Raw genomic sequence first — 20,424 nt, 5'->3', positions numbered from 1 at the left:
AAGTATGAAATCAGCATAATGAACACAGCCACGCTGCTCTTCTGTTCATCCATGCTCACTGCCTGCCTGTACAACAGCAGCAGAGTGCGCAATGTATCTCCTTGCAGCATTCATACCACTACAGAAGTAGTAATGGCTTTTATGCCTTTAATACTCTCAGATCCTGACAATCCATGGTCAGACATACTCACACATGATAGTGTCTGGTCTGGGCTTCCCATCACAGCCAGGTTTCTGGCATTGCTGTAATCAACCATCAAACTACCTATTTTGGAAGCAAGACAAGGGGGAGGAAGAGAAAAGGTACTGTGAACTATGAAACTGAGAAAACAAATTGCAATTCTGTCCAGTCAAGCCTACAATCCTCCTCAAGATGTACAGAAACTGTTCAAAGCTTAAATATTCAATGAATACCAAACTTGCACAGTGAGGCAAGTTTATTCCCTCTGTAGGAGTTAAAAACGGTCTTACTACATTACTTACATTTTGTTTCCATGCACAAAAAGTCTCTGAGATGTAGTTATTCCATTCATATGAAAAACCCAACAACAACAATTTCATGTACTTAAAAGGGAAAAAAAAAAAAAAAAAAAAAAAAAGAGAAAGACAGCAGCACAGAAAGTTTTCTTCATTACAAAGTGTTTTTCCACCAGGCAATTATTTATAAGAACTTTTGTTAACACTGGAGTTTAGGCTCTGGAACAAAGTGGATATATTGTTTACTAGCTTTGCCAGTCAATCTTCTCTTACAAAACCTCTCCCTTCCCCCTCTCCTCCTTTTCCAGCCAAGTCAGTCCCGTGAACAGCTCAGGAGTTTCCTTTGTCACCAAGCTCTCCTTTTCCACAAACTGTCCCTTGAATAATGCCATCTTCAATGTAGTGTCCCGAGGTATCTGTGCTTCTGCAGAGAACTGTTGAGGGGATCCGTGAGGAGCGTCTCTCCTGGCTTTTATCCTCAGAGAAGCAGCAAATCATCCTTTTCATAGTACCCCACATTTCATCATCTTTGTAAGAATAAATTATTGGATTCATGACAGAGTTCAACAGGGCCAGGAGAAGAAACCATCTTTTAACATCCTGAATCCCACAGTTGGTGCAGTTCAGACCATCAAGCAGTAAGACAACCAGGCCAGGGGTCCAGCAGACAACAAAAGCACCTAGAGATATGGAAGAAAAAAAGAAACAAAACAAAACAAAACCCAATACCAAACAACAACAAATCACAAGCTACTACAGCTTCTCTGTCAACCCCTGAGCATGAGACAGGATAGCTTTTGGTGAGTAAGATTCCAGCTGCTCACAGCATTAGCTCAAACACATGTGGAAAAAGGTCAGCACAACGGCAATTTGTCCACACTGATAAATAAACAGAAGCTCCAGGGCTTAAAAAGCAGGGAACTAGCACTTGGAACAGACTTCCTGCCTAACTCTCACATGCCAAAGGAGAAGATCCTAGGTGGCCTGCTTCTGCCACTGTTGAAATATGATCCAAAGAAAAGGTGTATCTTCCATCACTCAGCCGCTCGCTCTGTAAAGCTGTGGGCATACTGCCAAAATTATAAAGCAAGAGTTACAGCATTTAAACGTGTCCTGGCTGGAAACCCTGCAGCTACTGTAGGATGCACACTGCTGTCTGTGACACACTAACACTGCTGCCTCCCCAGATGGAGCAGCAGCCCACCTCTCTTCACTGCTCCCCCTCAAGCTCTGTGTGCTGGATACTTCAGACTCAAAATTCAGATCCAGGAAACAAATTAAGGTGCAAATGAAGAGAGAAAGAAACAAACAGGTAAGTTAGTGAAGAGGAACAAAGAAATGTAGCAGTTGTGGAGGGGGGAAGGGGAGAAACAACAAAAACAAAAACCCTGAAGCAAAGAAAAGAATGAAAACAAACAAAAAGACAAATAGGATGAAGGATGGGGAAGTATGGAAACAGTAATAGGGGAGCAAGAAAACTGCAAGAGAGGCATTTCTCCAAAAGATAGTAAGAAACCACACAAGAAAACCACAAACAGCAGGGCTCTTGCATTTCAGCTGGGAGACAGAAGTGACAGCAAGAAAGTAGTAAGACACAAGGTGATCATAAAAGCTGAAAGAGGCAGAGTAGGACAACACACTCATCTCCCACCAGACACTACATTAACAGGGGGAAAAACAACACCAACCACCACACAAAACCCCACCCACACCACACCCCACAAGGAGTAGAGGAGTAGGAATAAGAGAGATGTATTAGAGTGAAGACACCGTGAAGAAAGCAGAAAGCATAGGAATCAGTTTAGAAGGAAGTTCAGTGTTACATTTGCATAGTTCTATGTTATTGCATGTCCTCACCATAAAGCCAGGGGTGTGAGCAGGGCTGGTGGGGAGGGGGAACATTATGACTGAAAGCAGGCTGGAGCCACAAGCTTGGGAGGGGCTCTGAACTGCCCCATCTGCCTCCCCCCAGCACTGCAGCCTGTCATCCCTCTCCTTGAGTTCAAGGAAGAAGTAGCCATATGCATGATAATACTACCTTAGCACAAGCCACAATTGCTGTCTGACATACAGAAATAGAAAATTACAACTCTGCACAACAGTCACAGTGTACTGAGGAAATTCCAATCATTTATAACAGAAGAGTTTCCTCTTTTTTGGGCTTAGGAGGGGAGGGGGGAAAAAAAACAAAACACAACAACCCACCCACAATACCAAACAAATAAAGATGATAGCATCAATGTGCTAAAAAGCTCTCCTGGGGGTACTAATAGCTGTTCAACAGTTTTGGTAAGGAAAGCAAGTCCAACTCATGTTTTTTAAAGCCTCTTGTTTTCCCATATCTGAGCTATGCCAGCAAACAGTGGGAGAGCAGCCTGGCTCACAGCAGGACCTAAGCAGCCAGAGCCAGGAGCTCTGGCACATGCACATGGTCTGGTTTCAGCAGCACTGGACACTTCTTCCCATCTGATGGGTGGGCCATACTGTTACATAAAGTTGTTCTTCCACAGCCCACTGTCATGGGGAGCTGCAAGCTGCTACCACAACACTTGTTTTCTCTGGTCAGCCTCTATATTACACACTGGTTTGGCTGCAACATGCTGAGTAAGCAGTTGTGACACCAACTGTCTCAGGGTCTACAATGAAGAAAGCACTGGGCTGATTTATTGCCCTGGGATTAACCAGCAAATCCCATCTGTTTTAACAGGCACTGGAACCAGACCACCCAGACAACACTACTGTGTCTAGCTGAGTGTCTTGGTAAGTATTTGGGCAGGGGGCTTTCCTCAGCCACCAAAGGTCACTGGCAAAGTTGCCAGCACACTGGCTTCATACAGAAATTGAGATGGCAACTAACCCTGCTTAGAACAAGCACAAAAAGCATTTTCACCATGTGTACCACAAAGCATGCAATGCTGCTTTCATGAAAATCAGCAGCAGAGGAAACAGACCCTAAAGCCACATGTAAGAAAAGACACAGAAATCTCTCCTTCAAACAAAACCACAATGTGGTAGCCTGTGAACTCCCAGAATATATCCCTGTCTACCTAGACAGGCAAAATGCTAAAAGGTTTTAGTGGCAAAAGGGAAGATAAGAAACATCTTCAGGCATCTCTTTGCACATTTCCCTCATCCCATGACCAAAGGCAAGGATGAGGGCAATGTAGTGACAGTGTCAGAGCTACTGTAGAATGCTTTCATGGGGCTGTTGCTTTGACTCCATCAAAAATACATTTTGCTGTGTATAGAGACAAGAGAAGAGATTCACACCCTGCTCTTAGCATTACAGTGATGAAAGTGAGACATGGCTCAGCCTTGCTCAGATTTTGCTATTTTTACCACAGAGCTTTCAGAGGGAACTATGGTTAAACATAAATAGATACCTTTGTCTTAGCCCTCTGGCAATTCTCATTTGCAGACTTTCCATCCTGCTGAAGCTCCTCTCTCAGACAAAGTACTGCACTCCAAAAATAATTTAATTTCTGGGACTATGTAAAATTCACAGAAATTATATGAAATATAGCCTGGCTACAACATCAATCAGAAGAACAGCTCCGAGTCTTCCCACCAGATTATGGGAGATCAGATATCACAATGCTTTAAGGTCAGTTTGAGGGTTTTCAACTAGATTTAAACATGGCTTTTCTTGTAGAGTACATGATCCCTGCTTGAAAATTAAATCCTGTATACCTGGGAAGCACTACTGATGCTTTGGCAGCATCATGTCATAAAACTCTCCACATCAGAAGTGTCCCTGGGCATGCCAACACTGAAGAAAAAAGTGCAGTAGCTTCCAGTTGCCCTTGCCACATGTGCACCAGAGTTAAAACAGCAAGTTAGCATTTAAACTATAAATTCACTAAAACTGAAAATCATCCACCCCAAAGTTGCTATTTCAGCAGGAATCTCATGCATACCATTTGAATATAATGTACCCACACACCTGCAGTCATCCTTCTTCAAAGCTACTGTCACACATTTAGGATTATGCCAGTTAGTCTTAAAGGATTTCACCCCCTTTTACCAGGTTTCCCACTTTCCAGTTTCAACCAGATAACATGTGGTTTAGCAGGCCAAAGACAGAGACATTTCAACTGCTCCTACCCTGTGAAAGATCTTGTAAGGGTTAGGTTAGAAAGAGTTTTGTGACAGAGACCCGAGTTCCAGCCTTTGGAAGGGGACATCCAAGCTCATCAAAGGGTGGTACCACCACCCACCTGCAGCTGCCATCACCATGAACCCATGAAGTCAAAATGAAACTCAGATTGCCCCAGCTCTTAACCATAGGACCACAGGAGAACTCTATCCAGAGAGGACAGTGAGGTTTTACTGGAGAGGGAGCTGGCCACAGGCTCTTCCCTCTCCCGCCAGAAAAAGAGATGGAGGCAAACAGGAGGAGCAGCATGCGAGCAGCGCCCAGACACATGCATCTTCCTTCCACACAGCAGCAGGGCAGGATGAGTTTGTCCTGAAAGACCCATAAAATCAACAGAGCACATCAAGTAGAAGTCAGGTTTCTGTCCTACTTCATCTAGCCACAGATCTTGGAATCACTTTAATTACAGTTAGATTAGACAAGTACTCCAGAGCATCTTCAGAAGCTTCTCAGAGTCAAAATTCGGAGAGTTAATATGAAGGAAGATGGTAAAATAGATTTCCTCTGACACAGGAGTTGGGGGTAGATTTTGCATCCTGTAACACATACACTAATTTGACTACTTTGGCAGCAGGTTCTTTTTTGGTTTTGCTTCTGACTGGCAAAGTAATATACAAAATCATGATCTCTGAAGTAGCATTCAGGTTTTCTAAGTTAAATTTGCATGGCCCAGAAGACAACATCATTAAATGCTTTATCCAAATTATAGTTTAATCTAGTGGCTAAAAAGCCATATTCTGCAACAAAAAGCTAATGCTGATCTTTTAATCAAGCCAAACCAAAGGGAAAAAAGAGAATAACAACTTGGGTGGGACTGAAAAAGGAAAAGACTCTTGCAGTGGACAAGCCAACTTCAGAAGGTTCATAGGTGTAAATGTAACCTACTTTTAGTATGTAAGTATAAATAAGAACCTTTAACTGATCTTAGAGTCCAAAGCATTTTAACACATCACTTAGGACATTAAGTTGTTGTGTACTATAGCACTATTATTTCAGAGAAAACAAATAAAACAAACAAACAAAGCCCCAAACATCAAACAAATAAAAGAACCAGATACCAGACTGTGCAGAGAGCATCCATAGGCCACAAGGGGAAGAAAGTGTTCTCAGCTTGGAATTCCTACCCTGGCAACTCCTTGCAAAGTGACACTTCTCTCCCAGAGCTCTCTAGTACAACAATGCAGCAGTACCACACAACTATGTCCCCCCAGGTATACATGGATACTAGCTTTCCTGTGCTGGCTCATACAACATCAGAACCGTCATCAGAGCAGTAAAGCCATATTTATGGGTTTAGAGTGCACTACCACCTGATCCCAACTTCACAAGTGTCCTACCATCCCTGCAGTTCTACCTGCAGCAAGCTGTGTGAGCCACGCTTGCATGATGCCTGGCTTCCGCAAAACATCCCCCTACCATTCAAGTCTTCTGGAGGAAAATGGACTGCTACAATTAGCATTTCATTCCAACAATCAATCATTTGCCTTGTACATATCCAATTTAACAAGCAGCTACAACATTTCTAGCTGATGAAGTGACCTGAGCTGCTCAAATATCAACAGTGTCTCTAGGGGAAAATCCAGGGCAAATGTCATGATCCAAGGCCATGCTTTAATCATCATTATCTGAATATATTTTGCACTGTGCTGTCTTCACAAAATGAAAGTGAATTCTCCCCTTGCAAAGCAATTCTCTGTCAAAGACCAGCCAGGCATGCTCTCTTTTTCCCAGGGTATGCACATGTCCAGGAAGAAAAAGTTGGTGTGTTTAAGAAACAACCAAGAGGAAAAAGTGCAAAAAAAAGAATCCCCATCCAGGCACAGGATTTGTGGTCTTGTGAAGATATTAAAGAACATTATTTTGAAACTGTAAGCAGCAGTGAATTTTCACAAGCCTTCCTCCAAAGTTTTGTAGTCCCTCCCTCCACCCTACAACAAACCGGATATAACTGCCCCCTACTGACTGGTCTGCTTCGTATCTCTGCATCTCTATTTGATGCAACACTTACTCCATTAGCTAAAGCAGACAGAAGACTGGTTTTTTTGTTTTGTTTTGAGCGATGTTGGCTTTTAAAATTTTGCTTCAAACAAAACTCAAACCCACACAAACCCACTGATGAGCACTGCCAGCCTCGCACACCCTGGTTTGTAATCTCTTACCTAAGACAGTCATGACAGTCTTCATAAGCTTCATAGGGGTTCTTCTACGGCTAATGGATCCACTAGTGTGAGATGACAAGACATTAGTTTTCCTCTGGACATACATGTAGATCCTTATGTAAACCACCACCATAATGACGAAGACAACCAGGTTTAAGATGCTCCAGAACACCAGGTAACTTCTGCTGTAAATAGGCGCCAGGGATGAGCAGGCAGTAATGTCACAGAGGCAGTTCCAACCCAGGGTAGGAACGGCACCCATGAAAATAGCAATGGCCCAAATGGATATAATTAAAAAAGTGACTCTTTTCTTCGTGAGATTACTGTGGATCTTCATCCGCATTATCGACATGTGCCGCTCAACGGCGATGACGAGAAGATTCACCAGGGAAGCTGTCAGGCTGGTGTCCAGAAGACCCTGACGCAAAAACCAGCGGTTAACAGTTAACGTCTTAGACACTGGGCCAGTGTTGAACATCAGGAAGACATAGGCAATACCAGCAAAAAAGTCTGCAGCGGCTAGATTGGCCAGGAGATAGTAAAAGGGGAAATGAAACCTTCTGTTCTTCACCACGGCTGCTATGACCAATGAATTTGAAATGAAAATGAAGAGACAGAAAAATGTCCCAAAACACAGAACAACGATAAGCTTTGGTCCTGTCCACTCATCTACTGTGTCAGTGTTTGTCTTGTTATAAAAGAAGTCCATGCGCTTATCATAGTAGCATTCGTTCATCCTGAATTAAAGCCCCGACATCCTAGGAAGGGTGGAAGGGAGGGGGAAGAAAGAAAGTATTTAAAAAAAAAATAAAAAAATCAATTATTGGTCCTTGCTTCAATCACCATACCCAACATATTTTTTTTTCTAGTGGGAGGGGGTCACAGGCCAGGGACATAAGAGGGTAGATTTGGAGGTGTTCAGTAAAAAAGCCATATGGGACAGAGTTATTGCAGAAGGAGATGGTCTGTTCACTGGAGGACTGCAGTGCAGGATGCTTTGATGTACCACGTATTTTCAGAAGACTTACTTGCTTACAAAACCACAGCGCAGTTCCTTTGCACTATGAGTCATACTGTACAAGCAACAAAGTGGAAGTTAAGAGGTTAAAAGTGATTTTCTGGAGACTGAGTAGCAGCCAAGCCATTCTTGCTGTGAAGTCCCATGTTTGAGCCACAGCCCCATCATTATTTCCATTTCTCAATGTATCCAGTCAGAACAGGGAAGTATAAATCATAACTCTTCCACTATACTGACTAAGCACTAAAGCCCATTACTGGAAATGTGTGTGTGTACTAATAAATGCAAAAATGTATGTATAGAAGGTGCTGCAGATACATATACTCTGAGCACAAGCCTATGTTGCTACAGGACTTAAGTAAACACACTGGAAACAGAAAAATAGATTCTACCTATGTGACTAGTGTAAAGCCAGGGCTTGTTTTATTGGGCTGTCAATCCTGTAAGCACCACACAGTCCAATTATCTTCCAAATCAAAACACATCTCCCTACCCAACCCCAGGATTAAGCGAGCAACAGCAGTAGAACTAGGATTACGTTTTTTCTTATACCCACTCAGCAGTATTTTGGAGACAGGGCTATTAAACATGATGGAAGGGAGAGTCTGTGTTCCAGATTACCTCACATTGCAGCCACTCCAGTGAGGTCAATGTCAGCTGCCTTAGCAATTTTACCACCTTTATTATGAACCTTAAAGGGTCTCAAAGCCTAATAGGAAGAGTCTGTCTCATCACCACTGTATTTATTTGCTGTCAGTATCTGACTAAATGTTTTAACGATGACTGCATTAGCAGACATTGTACAGTTCCTAGCAAGACTCCAAAATCTAGCACTGGCATAAGATCCTGACCATGTTAAATATTACACTAAATGCCTAAGGATATCTATATGCCTATAAATATTATACCTGTGTCTAAGAACAAAGAGGAGAAAGTATCAGTACTGCAGGAGAGACAGCAACACTAACAGCTTTTGTAAATGAACCTGTGAGCCTCAGGCTGTTGGAAGTACCAGTGATAGACTGGGTTCTTTCTTTCCATCCCCACACAAAAACCTAGAAGTGGTTACAGGCAGAAAGATGCAAAAAGCATAAGCTTTTCACCTCTGCAGCTGAAACTGATCACAGATAAGTGAGGTTCACTCTATTACTCTGTGGTTACTTAACAGTTGTCTCTCATCTGGCCAGGGACTGGGAGACAAATTAAGCAAACCCCAGCAGGCTGGCTCACAAGCTACAATTTCCTTCTGAGTTTTGAGATTCAAAAGGTTCATCTTCTGTCATGTAAGTCATGCTATTTGTGTTATTTCTCACATGTAATAGTAGTATTATTTAATTTCAAATTAACTTGTGCTATTCCATGGTTAATATTGTAATGCAATTTTTAATTTTATTATTATTTTACTATTTCATTTTTCTAAACTAGCTCTTTGGTCTTATTTTCTTGGTTCTCACCTTACATGAAGTAGTCAATATACAAGCAGGCCACTTAACATTGTGATCCATTCTATTACTCTCAAGAACCTAAGCAGCCACACCCTTTACAGAAGAATATATTAATGAAAGCAGCAGATTAAAATACATACAACTAAGAACAGTTACTTAAGAAATTAAAAGAAACAAAGAAATCATCTCTTGTGATGAAATATTACTGAGCATTCCTTCATCTAAAAGTAAAAACCCTCAGTACCTCACACACACTGTAAGGAGTCAACTGGAATCCAATGCCTACCACTCCCTGTTCAAGGCAATATAGTAGAGCTGGGCAGTCAGTACATTCCCCATTTTCATATTGGAAGAACTCAAACTCAGAATTAAGTGACCAGAAGTCCCTCAGGAGATGCAGACAACTGCTGGGAACCCTGCCCAGCTGAGACATCTCTGTTCTTACCCATCAAGGCAGAAAAGGACTTGGTGAGCCTGACATGAAGCATTTACAGAACAGCACAAATGCCTGCAAATAGAAGCAGCATTTTGGGCAAGAATGGCAGGGGAGGGGAAAAGAAAGAAAGAAAGAAAGAAAGAAAGAAAAAATGAAAAAGAAAAACCCCTGTGAAAATTATAGTGAAGGTTTTCTGAACATGTTGTACCTTACTCTATAACCATCTCCACAGACTAATCTCTTTCACTTGCAGTGGCAGAAGAATAGAATACATTTGCATATACTTTCTGCATCTCACCTGAAGAATAAGCTTAAAGAAATCAAAAATATCAATGATGAACTCATGCCAAATACTTCAGTTTGATATTCCACCATCAGCTGAAGTGGTATGAAGTAGTAGCCCAAATAAATAATCATTAATAATAATAGTTGAAATATTTTTTTAAAAAAATAATCACACATATCTAGTTCTCCACAGAATAATTGTAGTACAAACACTTGCTGTCACAAAGCAGAGCTCGAAGGACAAATGATTTTGAAATAGATGTCCTGGAGGTGTTGACGTAAGGCAGGAAGGAATAGACTCAGGGCCACAGGGGGTGCTCTGGAGATGTCCAAATGAAAGCTGCATCCCAATGGTAGCTGAACTGGAGTTAGTTTGCATCCCAGTCCTTCAGAACAGTGATGTAGCCCTTGGGTTTCTATGTAAGCTTACATACAAAAAGCACTTGTCACACCAGAGTCTTTATAGATAGTGGTTTATTTCATACCTTCATTTTAAGTCCACCCAGCAGAATGAGCCGGAACACAAAGAATCTGTGCAGCTGTGACCGAGCTATTCAAATGTATCGTCAGTGACCCTGCCCCAGTCCAAAACAGGTAAGAGATACATGATAGGATATCCCATCATGTCACAGTTAAAACACATGGCAGGTCTTTTCTTCTGCAGTCAAATGAGAGTTGTTTATCTTACTCAAGGCAGGTTTAAACTTGGAAAGAAAAGGAAAAAAAATCCAAACTCTGAAATATTACATAGTTCATATTTGTTTATTAAGTATACAAAAACTAAAAATTGAGGCAAAAAATTGTTTGTTCATTGGTTTTACTACTTCAGTTTCTATTATTTTAGAGAAACAGCTAAACTGGCCAGCCCAGCCTTATGAATAAAATACCATCTTCCCCAGTCTGCAGTAGAGAGATGCCCAGTTCTGCTACTTGCTTCATGAAGAATGGCCTTCTTTTTTGGCTTTGAAAGTGGCTCTCATGAGCTTGATAGTTCTCATTTCTCATGGAAAAGGACAGTAAACAGTCTTCTACAGCACCTGGTATTTTATAGCCCTCCATGTAGATCTCCAAAAGCTTGATGGCAGTAACCACATATTGCATATTCCACAGATGGATTGAACTATTAGTTTGCCACAAGTTATTTCACAAACAAATGCATCAAAACTTTGCAAGCACCAAAAGCACACCATTGTCAAAAAAGGTTATTTTCCTTATTTCCGTTATTTAATTACTTCATTTTAACCCACAGTGGCTGCAGAGATCAGAAACTGACAGGCTGTGAAAGTATGTTTTCCTCTACCACTCTGAGTAAACAAGCCACTAGTGGGAGAAATCATCTGTTCCCAAAATCTCAAAGGATTTGCTTCATTTTAACTTGCTTCAAATGCAAAAAAAACATGCACTAAGAATTCTTCTCAATCCAGTACAACCTGAGATCTCTGTATAGATATATAGATCACCAAAACACAGAATTAGTGAAATAAACATAACCTACATAAAGTTTTGGATAAAAGCTTCAGCTACATGCAAGCTAACACGTTTTAGCAGTTGTTACTCAATTAGAATCTTGTTCGCATCAACAAAGTTGCTAAAAAAATTTTATATGTTCATAGTGAAACTTGATATCAATTATTGAATCAACAAAAAGCCTTGATTCAAAACTCATTAAAAGCACCTTTAAATCACTTAGATTCAAAATTAAATTCAGCCTGCAAGTTAGCTCTTAAGTTGAGTTACTCATTACCAATGCAGACATTTCTGAAGGAAAGCTCAAATAGTTTTTAATGAGAAGGTCATTACAAAATTTGGCCTGCAAGCATAATGTGATCCCTGGCACACCCCACTGGTTTTCTGCCTCTTTCCTGTCCATTAAAAACCAAGTTGTTTCAATACATTGACTACAATCTTATTGAAGAGTTGGCATCAGTTTAGGGGATTTTGATGGCTTCTGCCCTGATGTTGTGTAAGTGTTACAGGGAGGGAGAACACAAGCTTGGGTTGGCACAGTGAGCTACTGTGCAAGGATTCAAGTCAGGTTCATACTGGACTGAGAAGTCCATAGAGCAGGACTGCACATCAGATTGGGTGAGATGTGGAAATTTCATCAAGGCAGAACCTCATCCTGGTTTACTGCTGGCTTTCATGAGCTGGCACATGGATTTCTATGCAGAAACTCAGGGCAGGTCAGTATCCAAAATGCAACACCCCAGAACTGAAGGAAAGAAAGCAAAGCTGGTACAGCCTAGGCAGGTCCGTGGGACAGCACACAGAGTAAGCAGCACCCAGGCTCAGCCTACAAATTGTGCAGGCTGCCAGCCTACACTGGAGCATTTCACCTCCTTGCCCATTAAGCAAAGATGAGGTATTAGTCTTATGGATATCAGTAGTTATTGGAAACAAACCTTGAAAAGTTGCTCTTCATAAGGTAGATTTTCATGGTGACTGATCACAGGCATGGCAGAGCAAGGAAGCAAGTCACTTGAAATACTCTGCATTCAACTGTTGTTGAATGAGAATTGAGCCACAGCAGAGAATTGAGCCACAGCAGTTGCCTATCTGCACATGTTGCTGAGACCTTGGAAACTTATCCCACGAGCAGCAGGTAGCCCTTGATACAGTACCACAAAAGGAGCATCTGGAGGCACGCAGACTGCACAGCCCTCAGCAAGGGCTCCATGCAGCAGTGCTCTTGCTTGCCTGCACCATGTGCCACAAGCAGGTGCAAACACCCTCTGTCTCTTCCTCTTCTGGATAAACAACTGGTGCTGGCTTAGATTTTTCAGTAGCCAGAAAAATCCCTCACCTCACTCCCAGAGAAAGGCTCAGGCAGCAGAAGAGCTGGGGTGCTGGGTGGCCAAGCTATACATACAAGGAGTACCAGTTGAAAAATGGAATTGGTTTCTTGTTTCCCTCCACACCCTGTGTACATGTATGGCCATGGAAGAAAACACAGCCAAGTGATTGCACAGTAACCCAAGAAACCCATTCAGGTTACCTCAGCTTAGAAAGACATACCACGGTAGAAAAGGGTGTGTAACACAACAGAGGCCAAAAGTGTTAATATGTAACTGTAAGAAGGAGCTCTGTGAGGTAAGTATTCTGGTTCGCTTTTAACTGTCTTTAGTAGTTAATTGTTACTATAACAACATCATCAATTTAGAGAAAAAACGGAGAGGGAAAAACACGAAGAACCCAAAGTTGTGCCCAAATGCTACAATTTAAACCAAAGCTTTTTTTTATCTGGTCTTAGTAGAGAATGTGATAGAAGCTGATGTTCATTGAACAGGTTTTACAGAGACAAATTATCTCATAAGTAACCATTTCACATTTTGGGTTTTAAGGAAATTCTGTGGGCACTCCCTGTACTTGGAACAACATGCTACGTGGTCCACTTTAAGGAACTGGAAATACATTTGTTTAAAAGCCATTTTTAAAATTCAGCTTTACAAATTGGGAAAGAAGTTATTATTATTAAAAAATAATAATAATGTAAGGCTTAATGACTAAGTTTCTAATCCAGACAACTCATTTATTATCAAGGAAATGTACTTCTGGTTGTATTGTGTTAGGCTATATTTTTTCTGTGTAACTTAAGTATCCCCAGTTTCAGATAATTGGCTGAACTCAAATCAAGCATTCACAAGCAGCAGCATTCCATCATCTTGGTCTTCAATGCCTTTTAGAATAAGGAGAGCAGAGTGCCACATCCATTTTCCAAGCCTACTTCATCTACATTATATTTACTTGCTGGAAACTACAGCAGTGCTCAAACTTCCACATTGGTTCTGGTCATTTCCAGTAGCAGTCCATTTTAATGGCATCATCTTTTGGACTGAAAACAAAAGGCGTGGGAAGGGTATCAAGATGATTTTTTGGCAACTAATTTACTAGTGGTGTAAATATCTAAGATTTTACTTGTTATTATATATCCTGTGTAAAATACCAAGGCTATATGGTACAAAAGGTCGCAAGAAAAGCATAAATCTTACCCCCAAAATGTAGAACCTCAAGACAAATATTTAAGTTGCAGAGAGAGGCAGTAGTACTGTCAGCTATGGACCACAGCACTCTGTACACAGAGATGAATAAGAGACTTCAGATTTAGTCAGGGCACAGTAGTGTCACCCTGTGTATATATGCAACAGTGCTGTTCCTCTGCAAGCTGCTGTAGACTGGCACAGACAGTTGAACTGTGCAGTACAGAGATATTGGGACACCTCCACCAAGGCATTACAAAGCCCAGGCTTCAGCTCCTGAAATCCCTTTAGTACAAAGCTGCTCTACTGCACTGAACTGGTTTTTAAAGTTCTGATATACTACAGATAGTTGTTAGGGACAGATACTAAGTAACTTGCTAGTTACCACAAGTTTAGACTTCAGACTTTGGTAATTTAAGACTTTCTGAAATTATGGTTTACTACAGCTATATATGGAGTTCAAACTAAAAAGTTCACTGCAAAGCTTTCATTTGGTCTCCTTTAAGTGTGGTTCTGGAAGGAGCTGGCAGGTCATCCTACAATGTGGAAACAGACACAGCATTTAAAGTATTTAAAAGCCATTCAAACAGCCTGTACGTTGTGAAACATGCCTAGAAGAAAATACCTGTTCCACTTCTAAACTGAGTTTTCCACTCCTGCAGAAACTCCAGGTCTGCTCATTGATCATTATCAACTCCATTTACACTTCAGCAAAATAGTTTCCTTTTACAGAACTTACAGAATATTTCAGTAGAACCACAACCAAGTGAGCCTTTATTGGTTATAAAAGCACATAGCTGATGAGGACCTGAATCACACCACTGCTGATTAAAACAAGCCACCTGACTGTATTTGATTTGTTAACAGGTGCAGAGCCCTGGTTTGCCAGTGAATATTTCAGTGGGACTGGCAGAAACACTGGGCTCCAAGAAATAATTACTAGAGACATAGAAGTGGACATAATGAAACAGGTATGTAAATCTGCAAGACTAACGCCCAAGAGGAATATAGTCTCTATAATGTCAAACCTTATATATATATGAAAGCAGAAAGACTTTTATGCTGGAGGATGTTTCAAAATGGTTAACAGAGGGGGATGAGGACATAGACAATCCAACTTGTCTGAAACTATTGTCTGGCATTCTGAAAAAAGAGCCAAAAACATCTTTAAGCTTTACTTGCTAATGAAAGCTGCTGCTGCTTTATCAGTTGTGGAAATTTGATAGTTGGTTTGGCTGTTTATTGTGGTTTCTCAAAAGTTTGTGGTGGGTTGTTTTTTGGTGGGGGTTTTTCGTGGTTTTGTGGGGGTGGGGTTCTTTTAAAATGCCAGTTCATTTTCAGTACACAGATAAACTTAGTGATGTTGGATTTTTCACCATAGAATTGGACTTGAGTTAACGCTTCTTACTACACTTCTTAGAAGACTTTAGAATATGCACGGAACTACATATTGTGCAGCAGTTCACCGTACCAATCTGTAAGAAGAAATGTCTTTTTCCAGATTCCTATTACTAAAGGGGGAGCAGACCTATCTACCTGACCTCTGTAAACAAAGGTACAACAGTGCTTTTTTTTTTTTTTTCTTCTCCTTAAGGAAAACAAATTAACCAAAAAACATAGCATAGATTCACAGAATGCTAGATTAAGATGATACTTTATAAAATGCTTCATTAAAGTCTCTGTGCCAGCTTCCCGGGTGATCTATCCTTAGTGCCAGCGCCTCAGGGGGACCCGAAGCAGGCAGGCTCACACGTGTGCCTGCGGGAAGGCTCCGTGTGCTTATGCACAGTGTAGTCGCGTCAGGAGTGCCGGGCACGGCTGCAGGGCTGTGAGGAAGGCACCGCGACGCGACTCGCCGCCCCCGGGGATACCGAGCGCGACCCCGCGCTGTGCTCATCGCCACGGGGCGGGAGCTGGCAATGGGGAGCCCCGTGTGAGTAAGTTTAACAGGACTGCAGGAAGTTTCGTACTCTCCGACAACTAGGAAAATAGTTAACGCATCACGAAGTTCATCCAGCCCACGGTAAAGGTGCTCCCCCGCTGGCCCCTCACCCAAGCCTCCATCGGGACGGCTCTTCCCCGTCCCCCCACGGCCCCACTCACCGGCTGCCCCCGGAGCGCCGCGCCGCCGCCGCGCCGAGCGGGCCCTCCCGAGCCACCCGCTGAGCGCCCGGCTCCCCCGCCCAACTCCGTTAACCCATCCAGCGCCGCAGGCCCGCAGCTCGGCCCGCAGCCGGGCAGCTCCGCGCCCGAGCTGCGCCCCGGGACCTGCTCTGGAGCGCACAGCAAAGCGTTTGGTGACGAGTTTGTTTTTCCCCGGGTGCGAAGGTTGGGGCGCGGGCAAAGACAAGGCACTCAAGCATCTTCGAGCAACCGAAAGCTGCGCACGTCTAAAGGGTTGCGGTTTCTGAAAAGCTCACCAGGTCCACCAGCATTCACATTTTGGGGATCTAAAGCAAAACCTACACAAAATAGCAGTAATCTCTGTGAATAGATCAGGACAGCATAGACAGGTGCATGCGACAGAGTATAGTGAACAACAGGAAGCACCTCACATCCAGCAGCGATCCAGAAACCCTGAGGGTCGGGTCGGCTCCAAAGTGCAAGACTGGGCATGCACCACTTGGCTATGAAGAACAAGCCGAACTCAAAAGCAGGAGGCAGCACAAGATCAAATTTACCCAAAAACGGTGATCAGATGATATGACCCATTACCACCTACCTGAATTGTTACTAAGACCAAACATAAATCCAAGGAGTAGAGAGTGACTCATGGGTCTGCTCAGGACTGTAGAATTGAAAAAAAGGAAAGCTTAGCAAAAAGTACCTGCTTCACTCCCAGAAATCCTGGCAATGATTACAGCATGAAACCTAGACAGAGTGTTAAAAGACTAGGTGGAGTCTGGCACACGCACATACATGAAATACCAGTCTCCCCTCCAGTAGACTTTTGTTGATTTATCCATAAAAGAAAGGCCCCAAAACATGAGTGAAAATAATCTTATCAACCCTGTCTTCATCACCTGAATTCTCACCTTGAGATGGTTCAGGAAGCTTTCTTCTCCTTTCTGCCTGCTTCTTTCTAATACAACCTTTTCGCTGCTTTTCCATCCACTTCTCTCCTCCTTTTGCTAAGTCCTACAAGCAATTAGCAAAAGCTTCTTATTCCCAGGGAACAAGACAATCAAAAGTAACAGCTTACTTTCAGAACGTTTTGCAAAAGCTTGTGCTCCAGCTCTGCTTCCATTACTGTGCATCATCTCCTTAGCAGTTGGAGGGGGACCTCGTATCAGTCAGCAACTGTACTCAAATCTATATTAATGCAACAGTTAAGAGTCAACATATGCCACACTTCCTGTTAAATTTTATCTCTGTAGAATAGAGAGCTAGTGAGGAACTTCAGCACCTGGCTTTTTATTTCCCCTCCACCCCCCACCCCGAGGAAAAAAACATCAAACAGATGGTGAAGACACAAATTGGTTTCTACAACACATTAGTGACCTGCTCTAATATGGTAGGGCTGAAGCAGTAGTCTACCTAGCACACAGCTCATATGATTTAAGAAAATCAATACTAGACAAGAAAGCTTTACGATTCCATTATAGAAATTAAGTTTCAAAATCAGTAAGAAATGTTCCTTTGGTTGATAATTACCCTTGTTCCCTAAGGATTCTCTCACAAACAAGTATTTATCTGACCAGTGGCTTCAGTGGGTCACACTGTGTCCTGCTAGATTGGAAAGAAGTAGTTTGAGTTGGATCTTAGGGGCTCCTGCACCATGACTTTCAGTGCCAAGGGTACAGGATATACCTCACCTGCCTTAGGTAAGAGAAGCACTGGACCTCAATGTGATGAATCTGTCACACCATTTGTGAAACAGGAAGTACTTCCGTAAGTGCTATCTCATTTCTGATTACCAAAAAAACCCCAGACAAAAAAAACCCCAACCAACCAACCCCAAACCCACCACCACAAAAATCCAGCCCAAGGCTTTGCCCTGCTTTAGTCAGGTATTGGCAGTTCATAGCCTTCACAATAACATCTCACAGCCACAGGAAATGCAGAATTCACACAGTTGCCCATCACAGCAACACACACTGGAACACATTATATGATAAATGAGCCACTAATGTAGCATTAATTGCCTGCTTTTTCTTGCTTCAAGTCTCTAATTTAAGACTTGGAAGAAAAAAAATGTAAGGGAAGGAAAGTTGCTAAGGAAAATACAATTCATTTTCAGGCATACTGAATTTTTGTCTTCTTGACTAAGGAATTGCTTAATTTAGGAAGCCGTTGGAGAAAGCTACCAGTAAAATAATAGAAAATGTGGAAAGATCAGCATCTAGCACAAAGAGAAGACTGCACACGGCCACAAAGCTCTCTGCTAGCTATTAGTTAATGCTGTTTACAGAAGAAGCAGTTTACAGAAGAGCGCTTGTATTATCCAGGGCCCCAAAGCAGATGTTGAAGACTAACACTGACCCCAGCAAGTTCTACAGTACAGTCTTCTCTCCTGAGTGGAAGACAGTAATCACCTGGTCTAGATCATGCAGTTGGCATCTGTTTGGTGAAAAGACATTAACAGAAGATCTTTGCTAATAGCGAGAGGTTTTGGTTATTGGCAGCGATTTGTTATCCAAAAGCTGTAGTGACAGCTGAGGCTATTGCTCACACTGTGATGGGAAGAAGATTCTCTGTCCCAGATATTTCAGCAAGAAGGGTACTAAAATTTGCAGAGGCTGTATGCATGGAAACACTAATGCAAAACCCATCTCTTCTAGACATCTAGCCACAGCCTAAGCAAGACAAACCAGCATTCACTTCCAACCAGAACAGCTATTCAGTGTCAGGAAGGCAAATACTAGGGGAGAAAAAAATTGAATGACAACACATCTTTTCCAGACTGCAGTCACTACTGCTCTTAACTGATGGCCAGAAATGCTGGTGGAGAAGCTACAGTTATTAACTTCTCCTTTAAACATCCCAGAGGACAGGCACAAGACAGACCTATTAAACAAGCGGTTTTCAACCTACAAAAAAAAAAAAAGGAAAGATGTGAATTCAGCACTGCTTTTGCCCATGTATTCACTCTCCAGTTTGCAGGGGCAGCATGGAGGGAAAAAATGATCTAATTCAAGAATCAATTATTTTCTCTCTTGCCCTCCATATCAAGTCCAGTCCACACTACAACCAGCCATTTGGTCTTCAAAGCTCGGAGATGCTTACTGCTGAAAACGCTACAGTTGTTTGATTCTTCCAACATCTGCCCACTGCAAGTTTCATGGGAACACTACTGAAGGTCTCAGCCAGTACTGTGAACTTGTACTCTCCCTACTCAAGGATAACAAATCAAGCTTTTGTATCTAGGGCTGCAGGTGAACATATAGTTCTATTAACAAGACTACACACTTTGAACAATGCTGATAGCAAGCCCTTCATTTTTTAACAGTTGAGTTTTTGTTCTCCTGACTGCCAGGCAGCATCAGAGCATGAATTTTCCAGGTTCTACTTAATTTCTGACCATTGTTTTCCTATGTTATGGTTATCTAGCCTCTGATACTGATCTTCATGCCAGATTTCAAAGGGATATATTGCAGTATTTTGAGTAGTCTTCTCCAAGAACAGCTTATGATAAGTCACACTCTCGTTCAAGTTCTACCAGTGTAACTTTCATCTTACCCCAAACTAAGCTGTCACACATCTCATTCATGTAAGGGCAGCATTTCAAATTGCAAAGGCCAGCACAGAACTTTCAGAGTCCATCATTAATAGTTAAGGATACATATCAAGACCAAGTCCTAGCTAACACATCATCTGCTACAGTTTACTTTTAGGGAGCAGATAACCCCATTCAGACAAAGTGTAGTATCTAATGTATAGTCCACCCACTCTCAGGATCAGTTAGTACCACCAAAAGTCTTCAGAATCACCTGGTGACCTGACAGTGCTTTAAAGTTACTGCACTCTGTTTCACTGGGAAAAAAAAAATCAAAAACCAAATTAAAATTAAAAAATCACAAGGTCAAAAGGACCCCCCCAGTACTTTGGGATGGTCACATGTGAAGACTCCTAGTCAATCAAATGAAAAACACAACTGCCAGACTCAGTTAAATATTTTCTTCCACATAATATGTGCTTGAAACAGAAGTAAATATGCAAGTCAACTTCCTTGTGTAGTTTTCACCTGAATTTGTCCTCCAGATTATGGCAACAACACAGCCATACCAAAAAAAAAAACCAAACCCACAAACAAACAGCAAATGAACAAAACCAAACCCCAGCAGGCAACCAAAAACTCAAGCAAGGCACACACAAAAACACACCTTTCCACCCAACCCCTGCCCAACTGTGCAAAAGTAGCATTTACCTATAGCTGAAGCAGTGAGTTTCATCTGGACATAGCACACACCTCATATTGTGAATATAACAGAAAAGACCCAAAGCTAAAAACCAAAAGCAAGCAACCAACAA

General features: G+C 42.0%; 1 protein-coding gene across 2 annotated transcripts; it reads right to left on the bottom strand.

Annotated features, from left to right (window-relative positions):
• Positions 1–582: 582 nt before the first annotated feature.
• On the bottom strand, positions 583–16,114 carry LPAR3 (lysophosphatidic acid receptor 3). Of its 2 annotated transcripts, none has more exons than XM_054165526.1 (3): positions 16,057–16,114; positions 6,793–7,550; positions 583–1,157 (listed from the first exon to the last, which is right to left on the bottom strand). In XM_054165526.1, the coding sequence occupies exons 2-3, from the start codon at positions 7,526–7,528 to the stop codon at positions 808–810; spliced, it is 1,086 nt and encodes a 361-aa protein (XP_054021501.1). In that variant the 5' UTR covers positions 7,529–7,550; positions 16,057–16,114; the 3' UTR covers positions 583–807. The 2 variants fall into 2 exon arrangements, with proteins under 2 accessions (XP_054021501.1, XP_054021500.1); XM_054165525.1 differs by lacking the exon at positions 16,057–16,114 and adding an exon at positions 12,379–12,411.
• Between the last annotated feature and the right edge of the window lie 4,310 nt (positions 16,115–20,424).

The sequence above is a fragment of the Dryobates pubescens genome, chromosome 11, assembly GCF_014839835.1.
Source record: "Dryobates pubescens isolate bDryPub1 chromosome 11, bDryPub1.pri, whole genome shotgun sequence".
Taxonomy (NCBI): Eukaryota; Metazoa; Chordata; class Aves; order Piciformes; family Picidae; genus Dryobates; species Dryobates pubescens.
Note: the sequence above shows the minus strand (reverse complement) of the source record. Positions and strands in the feature narration are given on the sequence as shown.